The sequence below is a fragment of the Castanea sativa genome, chromosome 12 (genome assembly GCF_040712315.1).
Source record: "Castanea sativa cultivar Marrone di Chiusa Pesio chromosome 12, ASM4071231v1".
NCBI lineage: Eukaryota > Viridiplantae > Streptophyta > Magnoliopsida > Fagales > Fagaceae > Castanea > Castanea sativa.
The window spans coordinates 21524687-21551436 of NC_134024.1; the positions used below are offsets into that span (position 1 = coordinate 21524687).

Sequence of the window (26750 nt, forward strand, 5' to 3'; positions counted from 1 at the left end):
GACTACATGCAACTCAAACTCATTTGAACTATATATTCTATCATGTGAATCTCTTCCCGATTCATAAAATATCCAATCCATATCTAACTCACCACAACAATAGCTTGGTTTGTAATAGCCTTGTGCAAGAAGTTCAAGGAAGTTAATATCGTACCGGAGGCTGTACTGGTTTGGCCACCGGTACGATATATTTCGGATACCGGTCAATACCGGTGTATCGTTTCGAGTTTACCGCTATTTTATATATTTAATATATATATATATATATATATATATACACACACACAGATACACACACAAAATCTCTATTTACACACACATACACACACAGACTCTCCAACTTTTAGTCTCATAAATACCTTTCATTTCAACTATTGTGTACTCATTGATACAGGAACCTAAAGATCAACTGGAGATTAGAATTGATGCAGGTAAAACAATTAAAAAAGAAGAAAATGGAACTCTTAATTCAAACACCAAATCCAAATTAAGTAAAAGAATTGGAGAGATCAAATGTTAGGTGAAATAAAGAAATTATCTACAAAATACGTTCATTATTGATTATTTTAGAGACAAAAACTGCCACAATTACAAAAAAAAAAAAGCACACACACACACACATAGCATTTTGTGTTTCGGTCCGGTATAGCCGGTATTTTTTTGGGTACAAAATAAAAGTGTACCGGTCCTGGTGCACTAGCCGGTACGGCTGGTACCGATACGGTATTAACCACCCTGGCAAGAATTTCACTTGAAACAATTACTGATCTTCACTTTGGATTTGGAGACCATGCTTGGTACAAATGTCCCAGCAAGACCTCCTTTTGAGAGAGTGTTCTCCTTGTATTAATGATAACTTAATATGAGTTTCTATATGTTCTGGAATCCTAATGCACGGATCTCTAAGTCTTTGGTCATCATGCGCTAGAAATTGAGAAAACAGTTTGCTAGAGGCTATATTGGTCAAGTGGATTCGATGATGTAGTTGTGCTTGATGAGCTCAATATGAGCAGATACCCCCAAATTGTTAATTTCTCGGTTAAATTTATGGGAATCTTTTGAAATTTTTTTTTAGTCGTATGCCATAATGAAGATAAAACATTGAGGATCGCATTATTGTCTTCTTGGATTGCATTTGTAATTAATGTGATTCTGCTGGATTTAATTGTAAAGTAACGGATTTAGGGTATTTGCTTATTTTCCAAATACAGAAGGGGAAACTAGTTGGTTTCAAAAATAAATGAGAGAATTATGAATTTTCCCAAATATAGAGAGAAAATTATTTTTCCCCCTACATTATATATGCTATGCTCATTTTTTTTTTCATTTACAGAATATCACAGTTCTCATGGAATTAATTTTTGTAACAACATTACATTAGTTTTTGTTAAACTTAATGATCAGATGGAAAATTTACAATGTGAAGGGAATTTGAACTTTAGATTTTTTTTCATTAAAAACACTACAAAGTTCACAAGACTTTTAAAAACTTCATGGTTTAACTTGAAAATACTATCAAGATCTAAGGTTTATATAATTATTTTCAAATTTTACTATAGAATGGTCAATTTTTATGAAGAATGATAGATTATTACTTTAAAAAATTGAGCTCATGTTATCTAACTCGCCTTTCCATTATTGTTTTATGTAAAATAAATAAAATAGCTAAAAAGGTGAGTTGTGATACAGAGTATCGTGTTATTACATTGCTAGAGGGCATGAGGGGTGTGTGGTTTTATTTTTCAACGAACAAATACGTAACTCTAGACTTATTATTTTATTCAGTCAATTGATATTGAAGAATGATAGATTATTACATTAAAAAATTGAGCTCATGTTATCTAACTCGCCTTTGCATTATTGTTTTATTTAAAATTAGTAAAATAGTTAAAAAGATGAGTTGTAATACAAAGTTCATGTTATTACATTGCTAGAGGCATAGGGGTGTGTGATTTTATTTTTAATGAACAAATACGTAACTTTAGACTTGTGATTTTACTCAGTCTAAGTGTATGTGAGTGAACCTTCCTCCTTAAAACTTAAACTTCAATTCTTGCTCTTCAACCCCATAAGTATTTGTATTTATAGAATGATTATTATGCCAATGATGTACAGTAGCATGAAAAGTTTTTTTTTTGAGAAGATGGTAGCATGATATGTTGTGATTAAATTTACATTACTTTCATATGGGTTCGCCAATAATACTACTTTAATTGTGCAATAATTACAATAGTCATTGTCAACAATCATGAAAAAAATTAGATCTGATTAAGGATTAACGGGCGCTTTTAGATATTTTTTTAATGGACAATTTAAGATAAAATTTTGATACTACTTATGGGAAATATAAAAAAAAATGTAAAAAATATTAGTTACTTTTTTTTTAGATATATTTTTAAAAAATATTTTATAAATCAATGCCCTTTAAGTATCTATTAACTTTTCCGAAAAAAAATTAAGAGTAATTACATTATTCTCCTTTGAGATTTGTGGAAATAACACTTCACCCCAAATCCAAACTCCCCTCCTCCTGCTTATATTAGTAATAAAATATTCTAAATTTTTATAAGATTTTCTTTAACAAAGTTTAATCACGATTAGTAAACTAAAATATAACCGATAAATTTTTAATTAAAATATAAAGTTTATCAAGCACTAAAAGACTTACAACTACAAATTATTCTTTAATTAAAAATTCAAAACAATATTTTAATTCCAAAAGGGAGAATTATTTTGGAAACTTGTCATTAAGTAAAAGGCAAGTTAATGCACTAATTTTAATATCAATTTAACAAAGTTTGGTTAAACAGATGTTAATAGAGGAAATATATTTTTTTTTCTTTAAGGTTTGAAGTGAAGTGTCATTCTCTCAAATTTTAAAGGAGGAGATTGTAATTGCTAAAAAAAAAGAAAAGAAAAAAAGATACATTAAGACTTATTGCCAATCCTTTGGTGTCTCACTAGTCTCCCCTGATTTCGTGTCATTGTGAAGAGTAAACTGAGATCTAATAAAACACTTCAACATAAAAGACAAAAGACAAAATGAAAACAAAATGGCCAGGACATTTTCTTTGAGAACTGTTGAGATTGAAAAAAAAATTTACATCTCTATAAATCCAATGAAAATTATTATTATTATTATTTAATTACTTAATTAGAAAGAAAAAAAAGGTCAAAATGAAAGAAATAGAGCAGGGGAGAATAATTAAAAATGTTTCAAAGAAGAAAAATGTTATCTTCAAATGAATTTAAGTGTCACAGGTAGTGTGTACCCCCATGAACCATACGTTAAGAGTAAAAGAGGTGGAAGACCCCATTAGGCCATTACTATGAAAGTGATCAAGGGGGGGGGTGGTAGGTAAGAGCTTTGATGGATAAAGAAACAATTAGGCCATTGAATGTGAGGTGAGGCATGCTGCTTCGTCTCATTTCCTTCCAAACCAAACTCCACTCTCATATGCTATAGCTAACCCCAACTTCCCCAACTCCCACACACACCCACACTCCCTATTGGTTCCTACCTACCCTTTCTTTTCCAACGTCATTTCTTGTGGTATTTATTACTTTCACATCTCAACTTTCTCTCACTCTCTAACCCCCCCTTCTCTTTCTCTTGAATACATATCACACACACACACACACACACACACAAACCAACCCCTTGATACAGAAATTGAAAGGCAACAAACACAAGCGAAAACACTCATTCAAACACCATGATTTCTGTTGCTTCATCCATTGAGCCCCAAACCCAAGAAACACTCTCTCCTAAAATCTCTTCCACACCAAATCAACCTTTGGATAAAACTACAACCCCACCTTGTGTGTTCAAATCAAAATTACCAGACATACCTATCTCCAATCACCTACCACTCCACACCTACTGTTTCGAGCACCTTTCACAGTTCTCTGATAGACCATGTCTCATCATTGGTTCCACCGGAAAAACCTACTCTTTCGCCGAAACTCATCTCATTTCACTCAAAATCGCAGCTGGGTTATCCAACCTTGGCATCAAGAAAGGAGATTGCATCATGATTCTTCTCCAAAACTGCGCTGAATTCGTCTTCTCCTTCATTGGAGCTTCCATGCTCGGTGCAGTCTCTACCACCGCCAACCCGTTCTATACCTCCGCTGAAGTTTTCAAGCAAATCACTGCTTCACGTGCTAAACTGATCGTAACCCAGTCACAATACGTAGACAAGCTTAAAGACCATGGTGATCAGAATTATCCAAAACTCGGGGATGATTTTGTGGTGATCACAGTGGATGATCCACCGGAGAATTGTTTGCATTTCTCTGTGATTTCTGAGGCAAACGAGAACGAAATTCCAAAAGTTGAAATCGACCCAGATGACCCAGTGGCTCTACCTTTCTCTTCTGGAACCACAGGGCTTCCAAAAGGAGTGGTTTTGACTCATAAAAGCCTGATAACAAGTGTGGCTCAGCAAGTTGATGGAGACAATCCAAACCTGTACTTGAAACCAGAAGACGTGGTGCTGTGTGTGCTTCCATTGTTTCATATATTCTCACTCAACAGTGTGCTTCTGTGCTCGCTCAGAACTGGGTCAGCGGTGTTGTTAATGCAGAAGTTTGAGATAGGGACTTTGTTGGAGCTGATACAGAGGCATAAGGTGTCAATAGCAGCAGTGGTGCCGCCGCTAGTGCTGGCATTGGCAAAGAATCCGATGGTGGAGAAGTTCGACCTTAGCTCCATTAGAGTGGTGCTTTCTGGGGCGGCGCCGCTCGGAAAGGAGCTCGTAGAGGCTCTCCAGAGTAGGATTCCTCAGGCGATTTTGGGCCAGGTTTGTCATTTTCTTTTTTGTCACTGCACAACACAGCTAGCTTATTTAAGATTGGGCGGATTTCACGGCATGAGAGTGGGGAGTCCAAATCTTCTGTAACACTTTTTTTTTGCTTCACTTTATATTTTACCAATAAAAATTTAACACGTGTTCACCTAATTAATTAAATACTACTATTAATTAATAACGGTAGTATTAATAAGTTAATAATGATAATATTTAATTAATTAGGTGAATACCTGATAAATTTTTATTAGTAGAGTATAGACTAGAATAAGAAGAGTGGGATAGAAAATTGGCACTCGTGAATAAAAGGCATAAATATTTAGATAAGACTCAGAGCACTGTTTCAGACTCTTCCTAAAGGTGTGGGTCCACAATAACGCCCACACCTTTGGTAAGAGCCTGAGAAGTCCTCTAAGATTATGTAGAATTGCCAAATTTTAAAAAACAAATATCTTTTTTATTGAATGTTACTTGACTCTCAAAATAATTATAATATAAAATTTAGAGTAACGGTAGATATACCAACTTTTTCATAAAGTTTTTTTTACAAATAGTTAGTGCGGTAAGTGATTATTGATAAGTTGAAAAAGTGATGTTATTGTGAGTCTAGATGAAAATCAATAAGAAATTGGCTACAAAATATTTTGTAAAAATATTGTAAAATAATTTGTAACTGTTACATTACTTAAAAACTTAACCTTAATGAACACTAGTTAACTGAACTCAAAAATATACATTCTAATGAGAAGTGTTATAATTATAATATATTCACAATACTTTCATAATAAATTTTAAATAATAAACTGTTGTTAATTCTAATTTAAATTACTGATTTTTTTTTAATAATAATTTATTATTTAAAATTTGTTGAAAAACTATTACTTCTCCTTCTAACACACGGAAACTGAAAAATTGAAAACATTTTTGTACTTTTTGTGGGCTGCGTTTAAATTGTACTTTATATGGTTTGATGAGGTAGGAGGCGTTAGGACTTACCTTCCTAGTTCCAACATGGGTTGCGGCTCAGTGGTCCATGGTTTAGCAATTTTGGGTCTGGGAGTGTTGTGGACTGTTGTGGTAGTCGATCAGGATCTTGGGTTGCAATGACTAGTGACCAATCTTGTATTGTGACTTGTGAGAGATTGGTGGTTGATCTTGGATATGGTACGGGTTTCACAACTTGGAATCAGTTTCAACTTTCTAAAGCCTGGTCTTGCCCATTGGATTTGGGGATCCAAACCCTAAATAAATAAATAAAATTAAAGAAAAAAAATTATAGTGATACTTACAATTTTGTATCCAGGTGAATTAATTATAAAAATAATAACATCACTTTTGCTCTCGATGGCATGTTAGGCAGTGGCAGAGATTAAAAAAATAAATAAATAATTCAGCTCTGGGCTTTCCCTTGATGACAATAGTTATGCTTGCAAAATTTTTAAGATGATTAAATATCAATAGTTATGTCATCAATCAATTGTTTAAATTTAAATTTTTGTAATTTAAAATAATGAATAAAATATGATTTTATGGATTTAATAGTAAATAACAACTGCTTGGTATGAATATTCGTGTGTGTGTATTGCTTTATACATTAAATATGTTTCTAGCATGATTTAATCTATGTTTTTTCTTACGTATAACAAAGTTTTTAACATATATTCTAAATGGTCGGTACATGTTAGCTTAATTAGAAAAATATTTGATGGTTGAATAAGAGATTTTAGATTCAATCCTTGTCATTTCTCAAAAAAAAAAAAAAGATTCAATTCCTGCCTTTACTAAAATTGATTAATGTCTTAGTTTAGCCAGTGTAATTAGAGGGAAAAAAATAGTGTATTAATATATCTATTTTTTATATATATATATATATAAGATAGAAGTTCTATTCTATCCTCTATTTTATGAAATATGTTAAATATGTCTTGACTTATAGAGTTTCTTATGCTACAAGAGTAATTAAAGAAAATAAAAATGATACATTAATCATTTATATAAATTTATTATATGTTTTTAGTAAAAAATTAGGAGGCTACTATTTAATTTATATCTAAAATTATTAGTTTTTATAAAAAATATAAGAGAGAGGAGGAATTATTTTTTACTCTAGGGGGCCATGCCCCTCCCTTCGCCTTTGATCATCAATGTGAAATCCAGTTCAAGAAAATTATGTGTAAAATTGAGTGTGTCACTTAACTTGTTAGTTAATAAAATCTTAGGCAGAGACTAGAGAGTATTGAAGAAGATGGTTAAATAAACCGTAGAAAAGTTTAATTTTAATTAAAATTTAGCTAAACTTTTTGAGAAATCAATGAAAATGCGTTTACAAAGTTACAAACCACAACGTATCAAAAAAAAGAAAAAGGTTATAAACTACAAAGTAGGGAAATTTTATTTTACTTAAATGTTAGCAAAATTTTTGGGAAATTCATAAAGATTTGAAGATACTAAAACATTGGGTAGCTTTTAGAGTAATTAATCATTATTAATCAGTGTAAACTTGGCTGTGCACTGATGTAATAATTAATTAGTGGGCACAACTTCTTCATGAAATTTCTTTTTTGAGAGAAATTTCTTCATGTGGAGGCTGAGATGGTTCCGTTGTGAAAAGGAAAAATATGACACTAGTCCTCGTTGCCAGTCATGCGATCCTTGTGGAACTGACACGAGAATAAACCAATATTGTGGCATTAATGACAAACATTAATATTTCCAAAAGGTTTTTGTTTTTTTAGAATATTAAGTATCTTTAAGTCGCACTGCTTTCGCTTAGTGTGATGATCATTTTATAAATATAAATGCTTGTGGGGTGTTGAGAGTAAAGGCCGGGTTCAAGTCTTTAAGAAAGAGTTTCACACACATATATACTTAGATTAAGTTAGAGTAGAAATTCTATCTTATATAAAAAAAATATTTTTAACACACGTAGGAAAATGGAAAAATTTTTTTAAAAAAAAAACTTACGGTGTATATCTAAAAAGGCATAACTCTTGAATAAAAATAACATACATATTTCCAAAAAGTTTAGAAACACTGAGAGCTAAAAAATGCTCCCTCTCCTTTTATTTAATATTAAATATTACCTAACTTGTAGGTGATGACCCTCTTTCGTTAATTAATATATATACTCTTTAATTTATTGTTATTTCTTTTATTTTATTTTTGATATTGACTTTTTTTTCATGTACAAGTCATTAATTTTAGGGGCATTTAAAATATAAGTTTTTTTTAGGGGAAAATATAAGTTGATAAAAATATATAAGTAAATCTCTTTTGCAAAATATTTTTGTTATTTTGAAAAAATAAAGTCATACGCGCGTGCGCACATAGAGAGAGAGAGAGAGAATATTTGTTTTTTGTTTTGTTTAAAACTTTAAGTATGTGTTCCTCGTTGGACTTGAACATTTCAACTGGTATTTTCTAATTTTGTATAAGAGAATATTCCACATAGTTGCTATGCGTAACTTTGATAGAACATCCTATAGTCTGTATTTGAAAACATTTTCTAACACTACCAAAGGTCCAAAACCCACATACAAGTCCAACATCCAGATATTGATAGAAGTTGGTTCTAAATATTTAACATGATATTAAAAAAATTTATCATATACTTAAGACCAATATTTTTTTCTAATTCTTCAGTTTTTTTTTTTTCTCTCTAATTTCTGAATCATAATGTGACATTTGGTACCATATTATTGAATAAAATGTTATCTCTTCTCTACAGGGTTATGGTATGACAGAGGCTGGGCCTGTGTTATCGATGTGCCTAGCATTTGCAAAGCAGCCATTTCCAACCAAGTCAGGCTCATGTGGTACAGTGGTTAGGAATGCAGAGCTCAAAGTCATTGACCCAGAAACTGGTTGCTCACTTGGGTACAACCAACCTGGCGAGATTTGCATTCGTGGATTTCAGATTATGAAAGGTTTAGTTCTTATCTACTATATCATTTGGATAATTATAAGCTATACAGCACGATCAAGGCTGAAACTATTTCATCTTTTAAGCAAACTAGTCCAATAGTTTTAGTCAACTTTGCCTATTATTTTAGTTTATTTATAGTTGAAGGGTTGCTTAGCATATAATATAATGAAAGCAGGTTAGTTAATAACAATACAATTGGTGTTAAATGTTTATGATTTGTAAATCTTTTCCCCCTTTTTCTGTTCAATATTGGATCATATATTATTTATTCTCCCATTTTTTGTATTATAAAAAGTTATTTTAACTTTGGTTCTTTAGTAGGTTACTAAAGTCGCTTGTTGAATAAAAGATTTAAATTTGAATTCCACTCCACAAAAAAAAAAAAAAAAAAAATTTGTATCTTGGCATGATGATAGAAAACAATAATCATTGAATAGATTCTATAGATTTTAATTTCCATAAATATTATCAGTTGAGTTAATTGAAACTCACTTATTTTATATAAGTTAAATATAAAATAAAACCACCTAAACTTTGAACTTGATTTTATTATATATAATTTATACAGTTTAGCTAATACTAAAGTGAACCAATTTTGTACTTTACCAAACATCCAATACTTCCAAAAATTTGTTCTTATCCCAAGAGGTCAATTGATATTATAATCAATTTTATTTTATTTATGCAGCTCATGGTTATGATATTTTATTGTTTCAAAATTAGCCTAATTCTTTGATTTAACAATAATCAAATATCCCACAAAAAAATTACAGGATATTTGAATGATGCCCAGGCCACAGCCACCACCATAGATGTTGAGGGTTGGCTTCACACTGGTGACATAGGCTATGTAGATGATGATGATGAGGTTTATATTATTGACAGAGTGAAAGAGCTCATCAAATTCAAAGGCTTCCAGGCATGTTCTCCCTATTATATATAGAATTTTTCTACCCATTATTTCTCCCTATCTATAGGTTATTTTCCTTTATTGAGGCCTATGGAAAGGAAACACATTATTGTTATGTTAAAGATGTTATCTTCATGAAATCATTGTTTAAATATAATACTTGACAAATAAGTCAGGACACCATTTTTTTTTTCAAATGGCCTTAATTTTTTTTTTCTGTAATAAAACATGAAAGCTACTAGAAATATTATTGGGGTACAATTTTTGCCACAACCATGATGTGACTAATTTTGATTATTGCAGAAAAATGGTAGGCCAATATGAAAGTAATAAATAGCTCAATTACAATTTTACCATATCAGAATTAGGACTGACCCTAAGCCTAGGCCATTTAGACTATGGCCTAAGGCCCCTAACATAGAAGGCCCCCAAATATGGGGGCAGTAATTTTTTTTATTTTATTTCATGTAATTAAGGAAAAAATGTGAGTTAGTTGTAAATTTTTTTCCCACTCTTAAAAAGCCTAAAATATTAGAGTTATGCTAGTATATTATAAGTTTGATTACATAGGTCCTATAAATTGATGTGCGAGTAATTTAATACTCATTGATTCTTTTGTTAAAATGCTACCTCATTGTCACATCAGTTTATAAGTTTTTTTGTAGTAAAATTTGTAGTAAGTTTAACATATTCTCAAAAAAAGAAAAAAAGAAGAAGAGAAATACAATCCAATCACCATTAAGTGAATGAAAAATGTTAAAGAAAATACAAATTTTACGACAAAAAACTTACAAATTAATGTGACATGAATATGATTAGTGTCACTTTAAATATTATTTTAAAAAACTTAAATATTATTTAAATGAGATATAAAAAGATCCCTTTAAAATTTTCACTTTAGGCCTCAAACTATCTTAGGCTGGTCCTGATCAGAATTATGACAAAAGTTGTGGAATAAAAATTATGGTACCAAAAGAACTCAAGCTATTGATACCTTTGAGCTATCACTTGACTTCTAGTTCTAGTACTAATGTGCAATGCAATTTTTTATTTCCTTGATAAGAATTAGGATGCATATTAACATCCTTAAAGTAAAGCATTCTATGTTTAATAAAACCTTCTATTACTTTGTTCAGGTGCCGCCAGCTGAGCTTGAGGCTCTTCTTGTAAGCCACCAATCAATTGCTGATGCAGCTGTTGTCCCGTAAGCTCCAATTAGACTACTCTTTATTAAGAAGCCACAAGGTGAAAATTTTTCCTAGTGTAATGAAAATATAAATGTGTCTAAAATTCCTTATGTTAACAGGCAAAAAGATGATGTTGCTGGTGAAGTTCCTGTTGCATTCGTGGTGAGATCAAATGGCTATGAACTTACTGAAGAGGCTGTGAAAGAATTCATAGCAAAACAGGTACAAAGGAATTTTTGCCATCCCTCTATCATTATAACAAGAAAAAAACAACACACACACATCTAAACCTTTAAGGTTGTGCTAAAAAGTCATCACAAATTTATATTTAAAAACATTATAAAAATTTTCTACTTCCAATCATACAAAGTATTGAAAATGACTAGAGTGGACGTTTGGACATTCCTTGGGTGTGGCATGATTTTGTTTTCCATAGCTTTAGCATTAAAGGCTCAAAAGTATTTCTTTCTGTAATGGAGTGGTCACAGGAGAAGTTGGAGTTAAAGACAACAAATGAGTTAAAGCAAAATTAGTTTTTGTGCATTTTGAGAAACTGTGTATTTAATATTAAATCATTGCAGTTTTTGAAAAATTCATGTCAATTGGGTGTTTGAATGAATAGCAAGTGCAAAAGGCAACGGAAAATTTTAATATTCATCCATGGTCATATGCAATTTATTCTGCTTATGTATAACTGAATGGATGACAAAAAAAAAAAAAAAAAAACTACACCAGTTGATCCTGCCTTAATCGGGGGTTATAACTAACATGATGGTCATGTGTTCTTTACCAAACAGGTGGTTTTTTACAAGAGACTACACAAGGTGTACTTTGTTCATGCAATTCCAAAGTCCCCCTCTGGAAAGATTTTAAGAAAAGATCTCAGAGCTAAGTTGGCTACAGCTTCCCCTATGCCTTAGAATTCTCTTAATTCTGGTTTTATATTTCCTCAGCCATTATAAGTCACCTATCTTAGCCTTCAAGGTACAGAGCAGATCAAAGAAACCATTGCACAAAGTCATCATTCTTCTCAAGGGATCTCCTCTCCTTCAACTTTGTAATTTTGATGTGTAGTCACTACATTGTTTTTTATAATAAGAGTCATCTAAGAAAATTCTTTTGGTTACTTATTTCATTAATCTCAAACATTACGTATCACATTGTTAGATGATTGATGAATCTTCTTTATTACATATTACAAAATATGGAAATAACCTTTAATTAAGACTGTCAAAGAGATTAGTTTACAAAAGGTAAGTTTATGAGCATGCAACATTTGTCAATGTAAATAAAAACAGGCTATAACTTGTGTATTTGAAGTTCTTTCTTGTTAGAAGAAACTAAAAGCAAAAGTTAAAGCCAACCATTACAAAGCTTCAAATATTGATACCAGAGAATTACTCTTAAAACTCAAATTACTGGACAAATGTGAGTTCCCGTTCGACCAACCAATTGCTACTTTGATTAGGGTCAGACCCTCTACATGGGATATAAGTTCCAGAACTGATGTTAAAATTGAGCCAATCATGGGCATATACTAATTTCCAAAGGGAAAAATTCATGAGATTAATTCCAAGTGAGGAACTCTTAGATTTGAAACTGAATCAACGAAGTAGGGGAGGAGATTACCTGTATAAATTGACAATTATGAATCTATGATCATTTTTTTTTTTGCTAGCTTTAAAGAGATAGATATAAATTGACATTATAAGAACAAAAAGATCATTTAAAGTTTTTAATATTAGTAAAATCCTCACCTCCCCCCCCTCCAAATTCCCCCAAATTAAAAAATGAGGGGTTTTGGAGGGCTCAAATCCTTCCCCCTTCCTCTCTAAAAAAATGTCCAAATAAGGTTCATTAAAGCCTCTCCATCCCCTTTCCTTTGCTTCTCTCTCCTAACCCTCAATCCAAACACGCTCTTAAGGTGCATGTATGTTTTGTAAGTCGAATGTGAGAGAATCATAGTGAAAGATAAGCCCTTGAAGGAGAAATCATTGGATACATCTAGTATACTACATTTTATTTTTTTTTAACATAATTGTGAGTTTCATGCGTGAAACCCATAAAATTCACTTTTATGTGAGAGGAATGTATAATGCACTGAATAATTTTACCATCTTTGAAGTGGTCATATGAATATTTATGAGCAAACACATGTATGATCTAAATAACACCTATCCATAACATTTGGTTAAAGTTATAAATTTTGCAACTTTTATCAGTATTATACTATACCACTCCTTCTATATATATATATTCTACCACATAATAATTTCTATCGGATTTTATTTTTGGAAATTCTTTCATTACATTTCATTGTTGTTTTATAGCCTACATGCTTGAAAAATATCATAATGGTCAAAGATCAAATATTCAATAACTATCCCATATATAAAAAAAGTTTCAATTTTTATCTTTTGCTTAAAAGTTATCCCCAAAGCATAAGTGTACGAATTATCAGATAATAAATAACATCTTATTAGCAAGAAATTTGTAGTGCGTACTAAAAAAAAAAAGATGTAATCAATCAATGGAATTTCCAAAATATCAATTATATAAAAAAAATTATCATGTGGTGTCACAAAGAGTTTTGTTAAACCATATATATTTCCTATAAGATATTTTCTCCAATAAACCCTAAACATGGTATATTAGACTTGTTAAAATTTAATAGAAAGATTGTGGTAAACAAAAACAAACTCTTTAAATCCTTTTGTTATTAAAACATGACAAGTAACTCTTCTACTATATGTTCCTTCAAGGACACTTAGGTAATGTACTTAATTAATTTGAAAGACGTGTTGAAACTCTGAGGTTTCAAATTCAATTCTCTACTTTATCGGTTTATAAGATTTTCAAGGTATTTCATGAGTAAAAGACTAAAGAGTGAAATAATTTAACCCAATATATATATACATAAAATCTCATTTTATTGTACATATCTTCAAAGGTCAATCTCTTTGTATTATATATATCTTCAAAGGTTGGATGCCAGCCACACTAAATTCCAAACCTAAACACACCCCTCCCCCCAAAAAAAAAACCCAATTTGGTGCGACCCATTTTAGAACTAAGAAGCTAGAGGGTGGACAAATGACCCAAGCCCACAAAAATGAACCGGGTTAAAACGTTGGGGTCCAAAATCCTAAAACCGCCACAACACCCAAAAAGAAAGAGTAACACAAACCCTACCAAAACCCTGAACACCTCAAAGTCTCTCTCACACACTCACACCTTTGTCTCTCTACCATCTTCTATGGTAAGAGAGAGAACATTTGAGAATTTCCACATTCTTGCTCTGCAAGCTAATTCTTTCCCCTATTAAAACCTTTTCCAAAACCCAAACTCACATTTACTTTCACACCCATATAACCAACCAACCAAGAAAAAAACCCCATCTCTCAGGGTTTATCAAAAACCCCAGAAATAAGAAAAAGAGAAAATGGGTAAAGCCTACGCAATAGGGCTCATCTCAGCCCTTGCAGCCTCTGCCACAGCTTCCTTGTCATCCCAAGCCCATGTGGCTTATGCTGATGGCCCTTTCAAATTTTCTCCATTTTCTTCTTCTCCTTCTGGGCAATCTCAGCCGTCCAATCTGCCACCGGAAGCTCCGGCTAATAAAGAGTCTGAGCCTCCGGCTTTGCCTAAGGTTCGGAATGATAACCCGAGAACCACGTCGGCCGGGTTTGATCCTGAGGCGCTGGAGAGGGGGGCCAAGGCGTTGAGGGAGATCAGCAGTTCCAATCATGCCAAGAAGGTTTGGAATTTCGCTTTTAAAAAGTTTTTTCTTTTCATTATGGGAGTTGTTCATGGTTTTGTCATTTTTATGAAGTATTGTTGATGGGATATGCTGTTTTTGTGTAGTTTCTACAAATGGGTTTTGTTTACTTTTTATGGGTTTTAAACTTTTAATAGGCTTTGGGGTTTTGCTTTGATAAGTTGTTCCATGCATTACTTTATTTTGGAAAAATACTGGCCTTTTGAGTTTAATTGATAGTTTATGTTAATTCCTAAGCCCTGTCTGCTGAGTAAGGAAACGTGGGAGATGTCAATACAATTTGGCTTTTTGATAAAATGAATCAGTGATGTCGGTCAAGCCAAGTAGATCATTACTGTTTAACTGAGGAAAACAAAAGAAAAGTAACAACAATGTTGAACTTTTGTACATTCTTAGCATCTTTGGTCTTTCAGAAAAGAAGACTTATGTTAGTTAAGTAAAACTGTTGTTTCAGTCTCAATTGACTGGTGGGATTTGTTTTTGGGGAATTTCAGAAATGAAGGTCTAGATTCAATGTAATAAATTCATTCTTTTTCTATGTTGCTCTATAATTAAGGCCAATTATCATTGGATCAAATGACATTCCTTCCCCTAATAAACAGGAGGTGGAGGGGTCATGAGTTCCATCTTGTAGGGATGTGTTAGAAAATTAGAAGGCCATAGAAACCAATCTTGTATGAAGGGTGCAGGTAGCAAATTATATAAAAAGCTTGTTCAAGAATGTTATATCGACGAATTGGCGTATTACATTATGCGTGGTAGTTTCTAAAAGTAAGGAATGGAATAGGCAGATAATAAAATAATAGAATGGATTGGACTATAGTGTATTTGGTTTAGAGCCTTTTTAGGAGCATATGCACTCTATTTGAATGCTGAGGAAAATGGAGGACAGAAATAATAAATTTCAGTTTTTTTTATTTTTGGTGTTAAATAAGAACTTTTTTAATGATTTAGTTGTTACAACAAGTGCAGAAGGGGGGGGGGGGGATTCAAACGTTGGTTCTCATAAGGGAGATGAAAGTTTTGAAGTTATGAAGTTCTCACCCACCAGATGCTTTTCTATGGCCAGTTTAGTTGTTCAGACCCCAAAAGTAGAATACATGTTTAAGAATGTCCATTGAATATGTTTTTAACCATTGACTTGCTTACTTATCAAAAAAAAAAAAAAACTGTTGGCTTGCGCAGAATTGATGACTTGAGGGAATAAAATGGGTGCTTTTTTGTGGTTATAGGTATTTGAAGTTATAAAAAAGCAGGAAGAGACAAGGCAGGCGGAGATGGAGACGAAGGTTGCAGAGTTCAAGGCCATGCAAGCTCAAGCTGAGACTGTAAGACACTGTTTTCTTTATCCCTTCCTCATTACCATACTTTAAGCTAAGTGAGAGCCCTGACTAACCTGCATGTTTATCCTATGTGTATTTATGCATTCATATATATATATGTGTGTGTGTGTGTGTGTGTAAAATTATTTGGTTGCTAGATATGCATTTTGGAGATCAGTACTCTTTAAATATTTTTTCATTCCGTAACTGCAAATCCGCCATATAAAGGCGCATCTGCTCATCTATCTAGCATTTTCTTCTTCTATGTAAATTTTATTAGCTTTTAATCATCATAGCAAATTAAGTGAAGTTACTTGTGAATGTTAAGTAGATCTTCAGCCTTCTGGTGTGACATTTTCTTTTTTGTCTTGACAAGAACTTTATATATAAAAGCATCTGCTTGGTTTAATGATGATCCAAAACCATGTTTCAAATTTGCATATGATAAAGGATACTACTTGATTGACTGAAGTCAAATCACTTCCATTATCTGAATTTTTTTTGAATGTATAATCAATGTTTCCTTTATGTCTGTCAGTTATTGTGTTGAATAAAGTACTTGTAACTGTTTTTTTTTAACTAAAACTTCCCAATATTTTTTGGTGCTTCTTTTTGAGTTCTTTATTTGTCAACTCAACTAACCCTTGAAAATGTACTTTTCAATGTCACTTTTAGTTACCAAAACTTTAATAAAATTGTAGAAGTTGCCAAGAGTGAGATTTTCCCAGTAGTCAAGGGGGGCAATTTAAATGCTCCAGCAAATATTTTATGTTGCAAAATTGGTAGTTTGCCAATGACCTACCTTAGTATGCCTTTTGGGGCTCCTTTCCTTTTATTTCGATATGGGATCCTATTATAGAGAAGATGGAGAGGAAACTATCCCTTTGGAAACATTTATATTTGTCTAAGGGTGGTAGACTCACTTTGTTAAAAATCACTTTATCTAGCCTTCCGATCTATTATCTATCTTTGTTCATTGTTCCTAAATCTATGGCTGATAGATTAGAAAAAATTTAGAAGAATTTCTTATTGGAGCTGACAGAGGAAGAATTCAAATACCTGCTAGTGGCTTGGGGTAATGTTTGCTCCCCTATTGAGATAGGTTGTTTGGGGATTTGGAGGATTGGGAATTTTAACCAAGCTTTACTAGGAAGTGGTTATGGTGCTTCGGACGTGAAGTCAACCATTTTTGGCATGAAGTAATTGCAACCAAATTTGGTGAAGATAGATGGGTTGGACTGCTAGAGTTGATAAAGGGGCTTATGGTTGCATTAGAGTGGGTGGGGAGAGTTTCTTCACTTATGTGGACAGAGTAACCGCATTAGGTTTTCGTACAATCCTTGGAGTGGGCATCTTCCTCTAAAGAATCCTACCCTGATTTGTTTGTGTGCTTAGCTTCTAAGGAACCATTGATTTGTGATGTGATTTTTCCTCCAGATTGGGGCAATATGAGTTGGGATTTACAATTCCATAGAGCTTTTCACAATTGGTAGCTGGAGATAGTGTTTTCTTTCATTGAGTTTCTTTATTCCAAGTTGCCTAGGGGGAAGGGAGATGGAAAGATGATTTGGAGATTGACTAGGAGAGGTACTTTTGATGTTCGATCCTGTTATAATTCTATTAGTGCTTCCTCACTCTTTCTTTCTCCTGGAAGAGCATTTGACTCGTGAAGGTCCCCTAAAGGGCGTAGTTCTTTTTATTCTTTTTATGGACAATAGCTTGGGGTTGGATTCTTACAATCAATAACCTTTCAAAGAGGAGGATTTCCTAGTTAATTAGGGTTGCATGTGCTGATGTTGTGGGGAAATAATAGTGGATCATCTTTTGCTTGATTGTGAGTATGCTCATACCTTGTTGAGTGAAGTTTTCTTGATGTTTGGGATTCAATGGTGGTGCAAGAAAAAGTTGCATCTTTGTTGTTTGGTTGGAGGAACTGGTTGGGGAAATATTTCTTAGATGTTTGGAATATGATACTGGCATATTTGCGTGGTTGGTTTGGAGGGAACGAACAACCGCCCTTTTGAGGATGTTATGAGAACTATAAATCAGTTGAGGTAGTTGCTTATCCGGACTTTGTTTGATTGGTCTCGAGTTTGGGGTTTGTGATGAGTTGCTATTTTTGGGATTTCTTGTTAAAGATCTCTCTCTCTCTCTCTCTCTCTCTCTCTCTCTCTCTCTCTCTATCTATCTATCTATCTATCTATCTATATATATATTTATAGGGTTGGGTTTAAGTTTTTAAGTAATGTTACACCACCTAATAACTTTTTATTGGATTATTACTTCAAAAATCACTGTTGGATTATATATTTACTATGTTCTTAACACACATATCAAGTTAAGGTGCCAATTGGATGCTATATTCTATTTGATCTAAAAAACCATCTTTTATACTCAAATTCAAATACAAAAAATTGAAATTAAACATTTGATTGATGATATGGTTATTGATCTTGGATATGTTGAAATTTTGCAAGCATGTAGAGTATAAGAGGGAAATCTAATACAATGGTAAATTTTGTTGAAATTTGCATTCAATAAAAAAATGTTGAGTGGTGTAACTTGAACCTAACAATACACAAACACACACATTATATATAGTTAAAAGGAATAAAATTCTCAAGATGTACTCATGTATTGATCTATGTAATGTGTTTTTGAAAGTGGACCAAATGGTATCTCCTCTCCAGATAAACAGGGGGTGGAGGGTGAGATCACTAGTTTGGTCCTCTATGGTCCATGAGTTATATTTTCCTATTAAATGAATTTGAAAAAGAAATGTTGACATTTATTGTGGGGCATGTGTGATCCAAGGTTCAAAGATTTCATTTCTTCTTATGTCCTATAAAATAGGAAAGAGAAGTTTGTCTATATATCTTCTATATTTCTTCTTTTGCTTAGAGCATTAGGGGTGAATGTGTCTAGATTACTCAACTGGTTGGTTTCGTCAGCTGGTGTTAGTTGTACTGGCTAGAGGCGAGTTCAAAGGGCTCTTCTTTAGAAAGGTTCCCTATGTTATAAAAAAAAAGAACTTTTATATTTCAAAATAAAATTATTTTTAATATAAAAAACAAACACAAAATTTTGTATTTCTAGAGGAAATTGTAAAAGGTCTTTTGAGTTAACCTCTCTTTTATATTATCTAGGGCTGGAGATCCTATATTTCAAAAACCGCTTGCTAATGCCAGAAATTGAGCTGAGCCCAATGAATAGAATTGAGCACAGGCTGAATGTCTTGAATGTTTACATGTGTACTTAAACAGATCACAAGCTATCCCCTGTTGTTTATTCTGCCTCAAGTGGCATACATTTCTTGCTAAGAGCCTAACAGTCATCCTTCTGTCTTTCCATTATTAGTTTAGTTTCAATGAGTTATTTTGGATGGATTTTGGACAGGATAGAGAGAAAGTAGGGCTGTAAATCAGCCGAGCCGAGTGTTAAAAGTTCAAGCTTGTTCTTTTATTTTTTGAACACGAGCCAAGCTCGAGCTCAACACCAAAGAAGATTTTATGTTTAAGCTTAGCTCATTTCCTTGTCGAAAAAGCTTGAGCTTGTTTAAGAGTTACTTGATTAACTTGTTCTTTTCCTATATATTGTGAAACCATGACTAAAATGTTTTATTTCCTCACAATATTATGATTTTTTACTACGAATAGACTTTTTATATCGTGAATAAATTAAAAATGATAATTAGTATCACATGAACCTATTAACAAACTTATACAATCCAATTTCAAGTCTATATAAATATATTTTTAGATAAGTATACATATGAAAATATAATATTATATATAGTTAAATCGAGCCCTCATGTTCATGATTTTGTTCACAAATACATCATTATGTTTGAGGTTGACTTGTTTAATAATTGAGCATAATCTTAAGGCTTAAACTTGACTTGTTTTCTAAACAAACGAACATAAACAAGTTTTTCTCAAGCCGAGCTTGGTGAATAGCTTGGTTCATTTACAACTCTAACAAAGGGGTTGGGGGGGAAGCTGAAGGGGAGAATTAAGATTTCAGCTGTGGGGACAATGTTCCAAGTTCATTATCTTAATTTTTACTTATTAAAAAAAAAATTCAGTGGTTTGGCTGAGAAGACAAGGGAGAGGAAAGAAAGTGGCATGGCTAGGTGTTTTCCACTTGGGCTTGCGAAATTTCATCCATCAAATTTGAGGAGAAAAATGGTGACAGAAACCCCAATTACAGTTAGGCTCCTTTATACCTGTTCCCAACATTCTAGAAGAAAACGGTGAGAGAAAATGGTGTGTCCAGGTTGGTGGGCGCAATGTACCCATCCTCATTTGAACCTTTCTAAAACTTGCTTCTTTACCTTCACCACCATTATGGAAGTTGTTAGTGTTGCTAAAGTTTATGGAGGTGACGGTGTGGTTTGCTTCCTGTTGTCTCCACTGAGCCATCCCCTTATTCAAAGGGGGACATCACCTAGTGGTTTGTCGACTGTTCAACTGATGCCATTGTCAGTGCCCCTCTCTCTGTTTATCTGTATCTTTTTTTTTTCTCTCCTTTTTTTTTTTTTTTTTTTTTTTGGAGAAAATGATTGTGTATGGGATTCGACTAATCTGTTGATTCTTTGGGTCTTAAAGTGTGTTTTTTTGACTAATCTCTTGTTGTTTCCTTGGGTATTAAGGTATTTATTAAAGAGAATAATTGTGTGGTATTTGATTAATCTCTTATGTTTCTATGGGTCTTAAAGTTTTTTTTTTTAGGTGAGAAAGTAAGTTGTGTATAATATTTGATGAATATGTTATAGTTTTTTTGGGTCTTAAAGCATGTGTGTGTGTGCGCACTTTTTTAGTAAGCATTTAGCAACGAGGTTTTCTGATAGATGCTTGTTATGAAGATATCATATTAAAGCGTATGCTGGTATACTGATTGGTTTGTAACTTCTCTATTTTGTGCTTGATAGGAGAGACAAAGGGTAATATATGATGAACAGAAGAAGCTAGCTCAACAGCAAGCACAAACAAAATCCCAAATTGCTCAGTATGAGGATGAACTGGCAAGGAAGAGGATGCAGGCAAGTACCTTAATCTGGGTTCTTACAAAATTATTTTTGGTGGAGAATTTAATTTGCAATATTGCTATGGCAGGCAGAAAATGAGTTACATAGAGCCAGGAATCAAGAGCTTGTAAAATTGCAAGAAGAATCATCCGTTAGGCAGGAGCAAGCTCGAAGAGCAACTGAAGAACAGATTCAAGCACAACGGCGACAAACAGAGAGGGAGAAGGCTGAGATAGAAAGAGAAACAATCAGAGTGAGGGCTATGGCAGAAGCAGAAGGGAGAGCCCATGAAGCAAAGTTAGGTGAAGAAGTCAACCGGCGGATGTTAGTAGATCGTGCAAATGCAGAGAGAGAAAAATGGGTAGCTGCCATAAATACTACTTTTGACCATATTGGAGGTATATAATTAATTATATTGTCTAATTTGATTCAAGAAAGACCTATTCTCACTATCTGGTTGGGTACATGTTTTTTGTTATGCCATTTTGGATAATTAATCAAGACATAGATAAACATGCCGTTTTTATATTATCTCATCTCAGGCAATAATATATATGGTATTCTGCTTGTATTTACACAAATTGAACAATAATACTCATTTTTGTTGTCTTGAAAAAGAAAAATTAAAAGAATGATAAAAAAAAAGACTAAAAGCGTCAATTGCATATAAACTCTCTTGGTAACAATACCATTTTACATTGTAATGTTTCTGTGTTAAATATTCATCATATAATCAAATGCCTTATGGAATTCCCAAATTTCAGATATTGCACATAAAGTAGTGGACTATCTTGTTTGATTTTCCTCATGCCATGCATTCAAGTTTGTGAATAAGGTTTGGAGTTGAGTAGTTTCTTGAGGAGCAAGACCTGTCTTTAAAAAAACCAAGCTTCTCTTATTGCATGCTATATTCCTTAATTCATATTGCAGGTCAAAAGTTCAGCTGAGTGAGGACTTACAGGGCTGCAATTGAAATGATATCATTTTCCTGTGGCAATTTTTCTAAATGTATTTTTTATTTCTTGATAATAGTTTTGGAACTGAGTTAGTTGTTGTTTTTGTATTATTTTTTTAATTCTTGAAAAGGTGTGACCTGACGTGGACTCGTCTATCTTTTCCAGGGGGTTTTAGAGCCATTCTAACAGACCAAAATAAGTTGGTTGTGTTTGTTGGTGGAGTGACGGCTCTAGCAGCAGGGGTTTACACAACAAGGTAGTTGTTAAAATCATACTAAAGGATGTGTATGTACTGTCCTTTCGGTATTTGTATGTGCATTTTTGCCTTTGAAAGCTTAGATGTTTACTTGGTGATCTGCATGGACTTGACATTTTTCTTGAGTTGTATGTATTGTTCTTGGCTATTGCTGATTTTTGTTGTTGATATTTCCATGTTTAGATGGCTGTGTCTGTTATTGCTTCTACTCATCTTTTAATGAAGTCTTTCTTAGGGTGTTGGTCGTGAATTTTTCCTAGGAGTGAAAAAAAATTTTAGTCAGTCATGCCTCTGCTTGTGTTGTCTTTTGTTAGGGTTAATCTGCTGGCTGAAGTTAGTGAGTCTTGGGATACTTTGTCCACTAAAGATGAATTCTATGTCATTCTTGCTTACATTATTTTGTTGCTCTCATTGGGGATTGGTTTAAAGCAGGAATAACTGGTATTTGTAGTATCAAGCATGCTATGAAAAGATGTATATATTCATTTTCTAGAATTGGTTGTTGTTCTCTAAATGTGCCAATTTCCTCAGGCATGGTGATCAATGTCACTTAATCTTCGTTGGGTTATTTTTTTTTAATACTATGAAAAGACGTATATATTCATTTTCTAAAATTGGTTACTTTTCTGCAAATGCACCAATTTCTTTAGGCACGGTGACCAAGGTCACTTAATCTTCATTGGATTAATTTTTTTGTCTGTCAAAGCTCTTTAACTTTAATTTCCTAGTAATTAGGCTGTTTATCTACTTGAGGTGTTGTATTTGAATTAACTTTGTTGATTGGGCATGTTAGTACTTAGTTTTATTACATTGTTTGTGATTTTCTATCTGCAAAGTTATAGCTTATGCAGGTCGCTTTTCTCCATTGCAGAGAAGGAGCAAGGGTGATATGGAGCTATGTAGATAGAATATTAGGACAGCCATCACTAATTAGAGAGTCATCCAGAGGGAAATACCCTTGGTCAGGCTTGTTTTCTCGTGCCATGAGCACTCTCTCTCGTGGTGCGGATAAAGGATCTGCTTCGAAGAATGGAAATGTGTTTGGCGATGTAGTCTTACACCCATCTCTTCAGAAAAGGATTGAACAGCTGGCTGGAGCAACTGCCAATACAAAATCCCATCAGGCACCATTCCGGAACATGCTTTTCTATGGTCCTCCAGGAACAGGAAAAACAATGGCTGCTAGAGAGCTGGCTCGTAAATCTGTATGAGATCTTACCACTATATTATGTCATGTCCTTGTTGGTTTAATTTCATAAGTTATGTATGTATATATAAATGTTTTTCCATTTGTTAACATAAATACATGCATGATGTATAATACTTCTCTCTTAATAAAGATTTGCAGTTCATCAAAAAATATATGCATGCATGCATGCTTGTAAGTAATTAAAAGAGTGATGCACATCTTGGATGATCTTTAAGCTTGAATTAAATTTGATAGACTTTGGAATTGAAATTGAAATATGATGTATGTCGATGTGTTTTAAAAGGTTGATAAAAATATTGTTTTGTCATATACATTTCAAACTTTTGATGTCAATGGAACTTTTAGGTATTCTGGAAGGGAAAATGAGGCCCCAGAAATATACTGACCCATGGGAACTGAAATTGATTCATAGTTTCTGTCCAGCAGTTCAATAGACAACATATGTTACAAAAATTTTGGGCAATTTTGAAATAAATGGATTGTCAGTGAATATATGAAACAATGTCCATGCTTATTGGTTGTTTGATATGTTTATGAAAAAAATGTGCTCTGCTTCTTCGTCCTCATCCTCAGCATCCTCTTCTTCTTCCTCATTATTAGCATCTTTCTCTGATGATTAATTCTCATGCTTTTAGGGGTTAGATTATGCATTGATGACTGGAGGAGATGTTGCTCCGCTGGGACCACAGGCTGTCACCAAGATACACCAGTTGTTTGATTGGGCCAAGAAGTCACGGAAAGGTTTATTGCTTTTTATTGATGAGGCCGATGCATTTTTGTGCGAGTAAGTAGCCACAAATTTCCCCTAATCAGGCAATATTTAGCATACCTAAGACCTGTCCCAAACCACCTGTACATGAAACAAGGCATAGGGTATACTTGCCAATTGCTTGCTTAGATGTCTGTTATTAAACATCATATGGAAAATGAAGTGCTTTTTGGCATAATGTGATGAATCAGGCCCTTGGCTCCTCTCCTTGACTGAATGAACAAATATGCCTTGGAATAGCTGTAGCATTTGAATGTCCCTATCAAAAAAAAAAAAAAAGTTGTAGCATTTGAATGTGGATGCTATCCTTTCGGTGATAAAATTTGGCTTCTTTGATAAATCATAGTAATAGATTGACTCTAGGTTTTCAATACTAATGGAAGTTTGGATAATAACTAGTATTTATTTACTGTCAAAGTACAATCACTGTTTGGGCATCTGTGCATTAGAGAATATACAATGATTTACATTTTTGTTCATAAGAATTGAAGCCATTCTGATCTATTTTGTTACCATTGAATGTTTGGAAGTCAAATTAGTCCCTGCAATGATGATGAGATTTGGAATGACCCCAAATTTGTAAGTCTTTTTTTATGGATTAAAAAAAAAAAAATTCCATCAAAAAGCCTCAAAAAATTGTTATAATGCAAATGGAAGAGTGAATGATTTTATTGTAAAGCACCATTAATTGATTCCTCTTTACACTCCCATATCTTATTAAAGTGCTTTATTTAATCTTACATCTGCATTAGTTTATTTCCAGTAATGTATATATGATGTAATTCAAATATAGATGAGACATATCCATTAGGTTATTGAAAACGTAGCTGAGAACTTGTTGTATGTGTTGACCAAATGTTGCAGGCGGAATAAGACCTACATGAGTGAAGCTCAGAGAAGTGCACTCAATGCCCTCCTTTTCCGCACAGGTGATCAGTCCAAGGACATAGTACTTGCACTAGCAACAAATCGCCCTGGTGATCTTGATTCAGCTGTGGCAGACCGTATTGATGAAGCTCTGGAATTTCCATTGCCTGGGGAACAGGAACGCTACAAGTTGTTAAAACTCTATCTGGACAAGTATATAGCTCAGGCTGGATTGAAGAAATCTAGCTGGTTCAAAAATTTGTTCAAAAGGGAACAGCAGAAGATAGAGATCAAGGGTTTGACTGATGATATTTTAAAGGAAGCCGCAGCTAAAACTGAGGGGTTTTCTGGAAGAGAGATAGCAAAGTTGATGGCAGGTGTCCAAGCTGCTGTTTATGGGAGTGAGAATTGTGTGCTTGATCCAAACCTGTTTCGGGAGGTGGTAGATTATAAAGTTGCAGAGCATCAACAGAGAAAGAAATTGGCAGCTGATAAAGGTAGTGTATGATTATTTATGTTTAACGCACAGTTTTTGTATCGGGTGGCCATACACTGTCAGGTTTCTATCTGCTTAGCTGCTAGGAATGGCCCATGCTTTTTGTTCAGGGCACCATTGTCTTATGATTATTTGCCCCCTCCTGATTTGGGGATTTTGGTATTGAGCATCTTAGGTTTTACTAGATGTTAATGCTGATGATAATTGTCAATTATATTCACAGGGGTATCTGTTAAAATAGGTTATTTCTATCCGTATAGTTGGGAATTCTCTTTCTCCCATTTGGCATTTGGATTGCTTTAATAAAATTTAATGCCGGTGACAACTGAATTATTCATAGTTTATATATTTGTTACATTTGTTTTCTTGTAGTTGGGATGTAAACGAGTTAAGTCGAGTATGAAGGAGTTTAGGCTTAGTTTGTCTAATTTATTACAAGCTCAAGCCTACTGCCAAACACAAGGTAGACCATCCATTTTTGTGTTCAAGCTTGGTCTTGTTAATTCTGCTAAAAAATTTGAGTTGTTCACGAATTTTGACAAGTTAATTAACTTGATACAAGTTTTAAAGAAACCAATATTCCTATATTGATGTATATTAGTTCCAAACTATATTAAAAAAATATTAATTCATTCATTTACACTTCAAATATAACATTATTAATGAAACACAACGTAAAAATGCATTTTTTGACATTTTCCTTAAGTAGCACCTATTAATCATGAAAAACATTTTCTTTATTGTTTTTAAACAAATCCAGTTCGGGAATTTTCTCTTTAATTTTCAGATACTCGAGGTTACATGTTGAAGATGGTACATAAGAGTGGACACACCAGAGATGTAGAATCTGAATACGCAAGTAAAGAGACCATGCTATATCTAAATCCGGTCACAGTAGCTAAATTCCACACCATGTCCAGACCATAATGAATTGACAAAGGTTTAGATGTGTTATTATTGGTGTTGCATAGGTGTAAAGAGTAACTTCTTAACCAATTCTCTTCCCAATCCCTGATGAGGCCATGTCCCGGATTACCAATTACACTTCCATCTGTTTTGAGTTTAATTAATGCATGGGGATCCAGGGGCTGTCCAAAATATATAGCGGTTCAACTTATTTTTAGAACAGAAAAGACATGGAATTCATTAGCGAGGTTTATCATTTTAGAGAAAGTGGAAGGTTGTTGTTGGTTGTTAAGAGTTTGCAAAAAAAGTAATTTAAATTATGATTCAAATT

At 33.3% G+C, this 26750-nt stretch overlaps 2 protein-coding genes across 2 annotated transcripts; both read left to right on the forward strand.

Annotated features, from left to right (window-relative positions):
- Positions 1 to 3586: 3586 nt before the first annotated feature.
- LOC142619960 (4-coumarate--CoA ligase 2-like) lies at positions 3587 to 11991 on the forward strand. The gene is made up of 6 exons (XM_075793371.1): positions 3587 to 4805; positions 8539 to 8737; positions 9510 to 9655; positions 10783 to 10850; positions 10953 to 11055; positions 11631 to 11991. The coding sequence occupies exons 1-6, from the start codon at positions 3717 to 3719 to the stop codon at positions 11751 to 11753; spliced, it is 1728 nt and encodes a 575-aa protein (XP_075649486.1). The 5' UTR covers positions 3587 to 3716; the 3' UTR covers positions 11754 to 11991.
- A 2024-nt stretch (positions 11992 to 14015) lies between these two features.
- On the forward strand, positions 14016 to 25870 carry LOC142619889 (uncharacterized). The gene is made up of 8 exons (XM_075793240.1): positions 14016 to 14590; positions 15844 to 15939; positions 20864 to 20978; positions 21052 to 21357; positions 22081 to 22171; positions 23043 to 23376; positions 24017 to 24165; positions 25015 to 25870. The coding sequence occupies exons 1-8, from the start codon at positions 14276 to 14278 to the stop codon at positions 25523 to 25525; spliced, it is 1917 nt and encodes a 638-aa protein (XP_075649355.1). The 5' UTR covers positions 14016 to 14275; the 3' UTR covers positions 25526 to 25870.
- The last annotated feature ends 880 nt before the right edge of the window (positions 25871 to 26750 follow it).

What these genes read in the sequence shown, in the direction of transcription:
- LOC142619960 (XM_075793371.1), top strand. Translation starts at nt 3,717, where the DNA reads ATGATTTCTGTTGCTTCATCCATTGAGCCCCAAACCCAAGAAACACTC. An exon ending in TGGATTTCAGATTATGAAAG is followed by an intron (nt 8,738 to 9,509) that starts GTTTAGTTCTTA and finishes AAAAAATTACAG; the next exon opens with GATATTTGAATGATGCCCAG. An exon ending in GCTGATGCAGCTGTTGTCCC is followed by an intron (nt 10,851 to 10,952) that starts GTAAGCTCCAAT and finishes TTATGTTAACAG; the next exon opens with GCAAAAAGATGATGTTGCTG.
- LOC142619889 (XM_075793240.1), top strand. Translation starts at nt 14,276, where the DNA reads ATGGGTAAAGCCTACGCAATAGGGCTCATCTCAGCCCTTGCAGCCTCT. An exon ending in GTTCCAATCATGCCAAGAAG is followed by an intron (nt 14,591 to 15,843) that starts GTTTGGAATTTC and finishes TTGTGGTTATAG; the next exon opens with GTATTTGAAGTTATAAAAAA. An exon ending in GCCGATGCATTTTTGTGCGA is followed by an intron (nt 24,166 to 25,014) that starts GTAAGTAGCCAC and finishes CAAATGTTGCAG; the next exon opens with GCGGAATAAGACCTACATGA.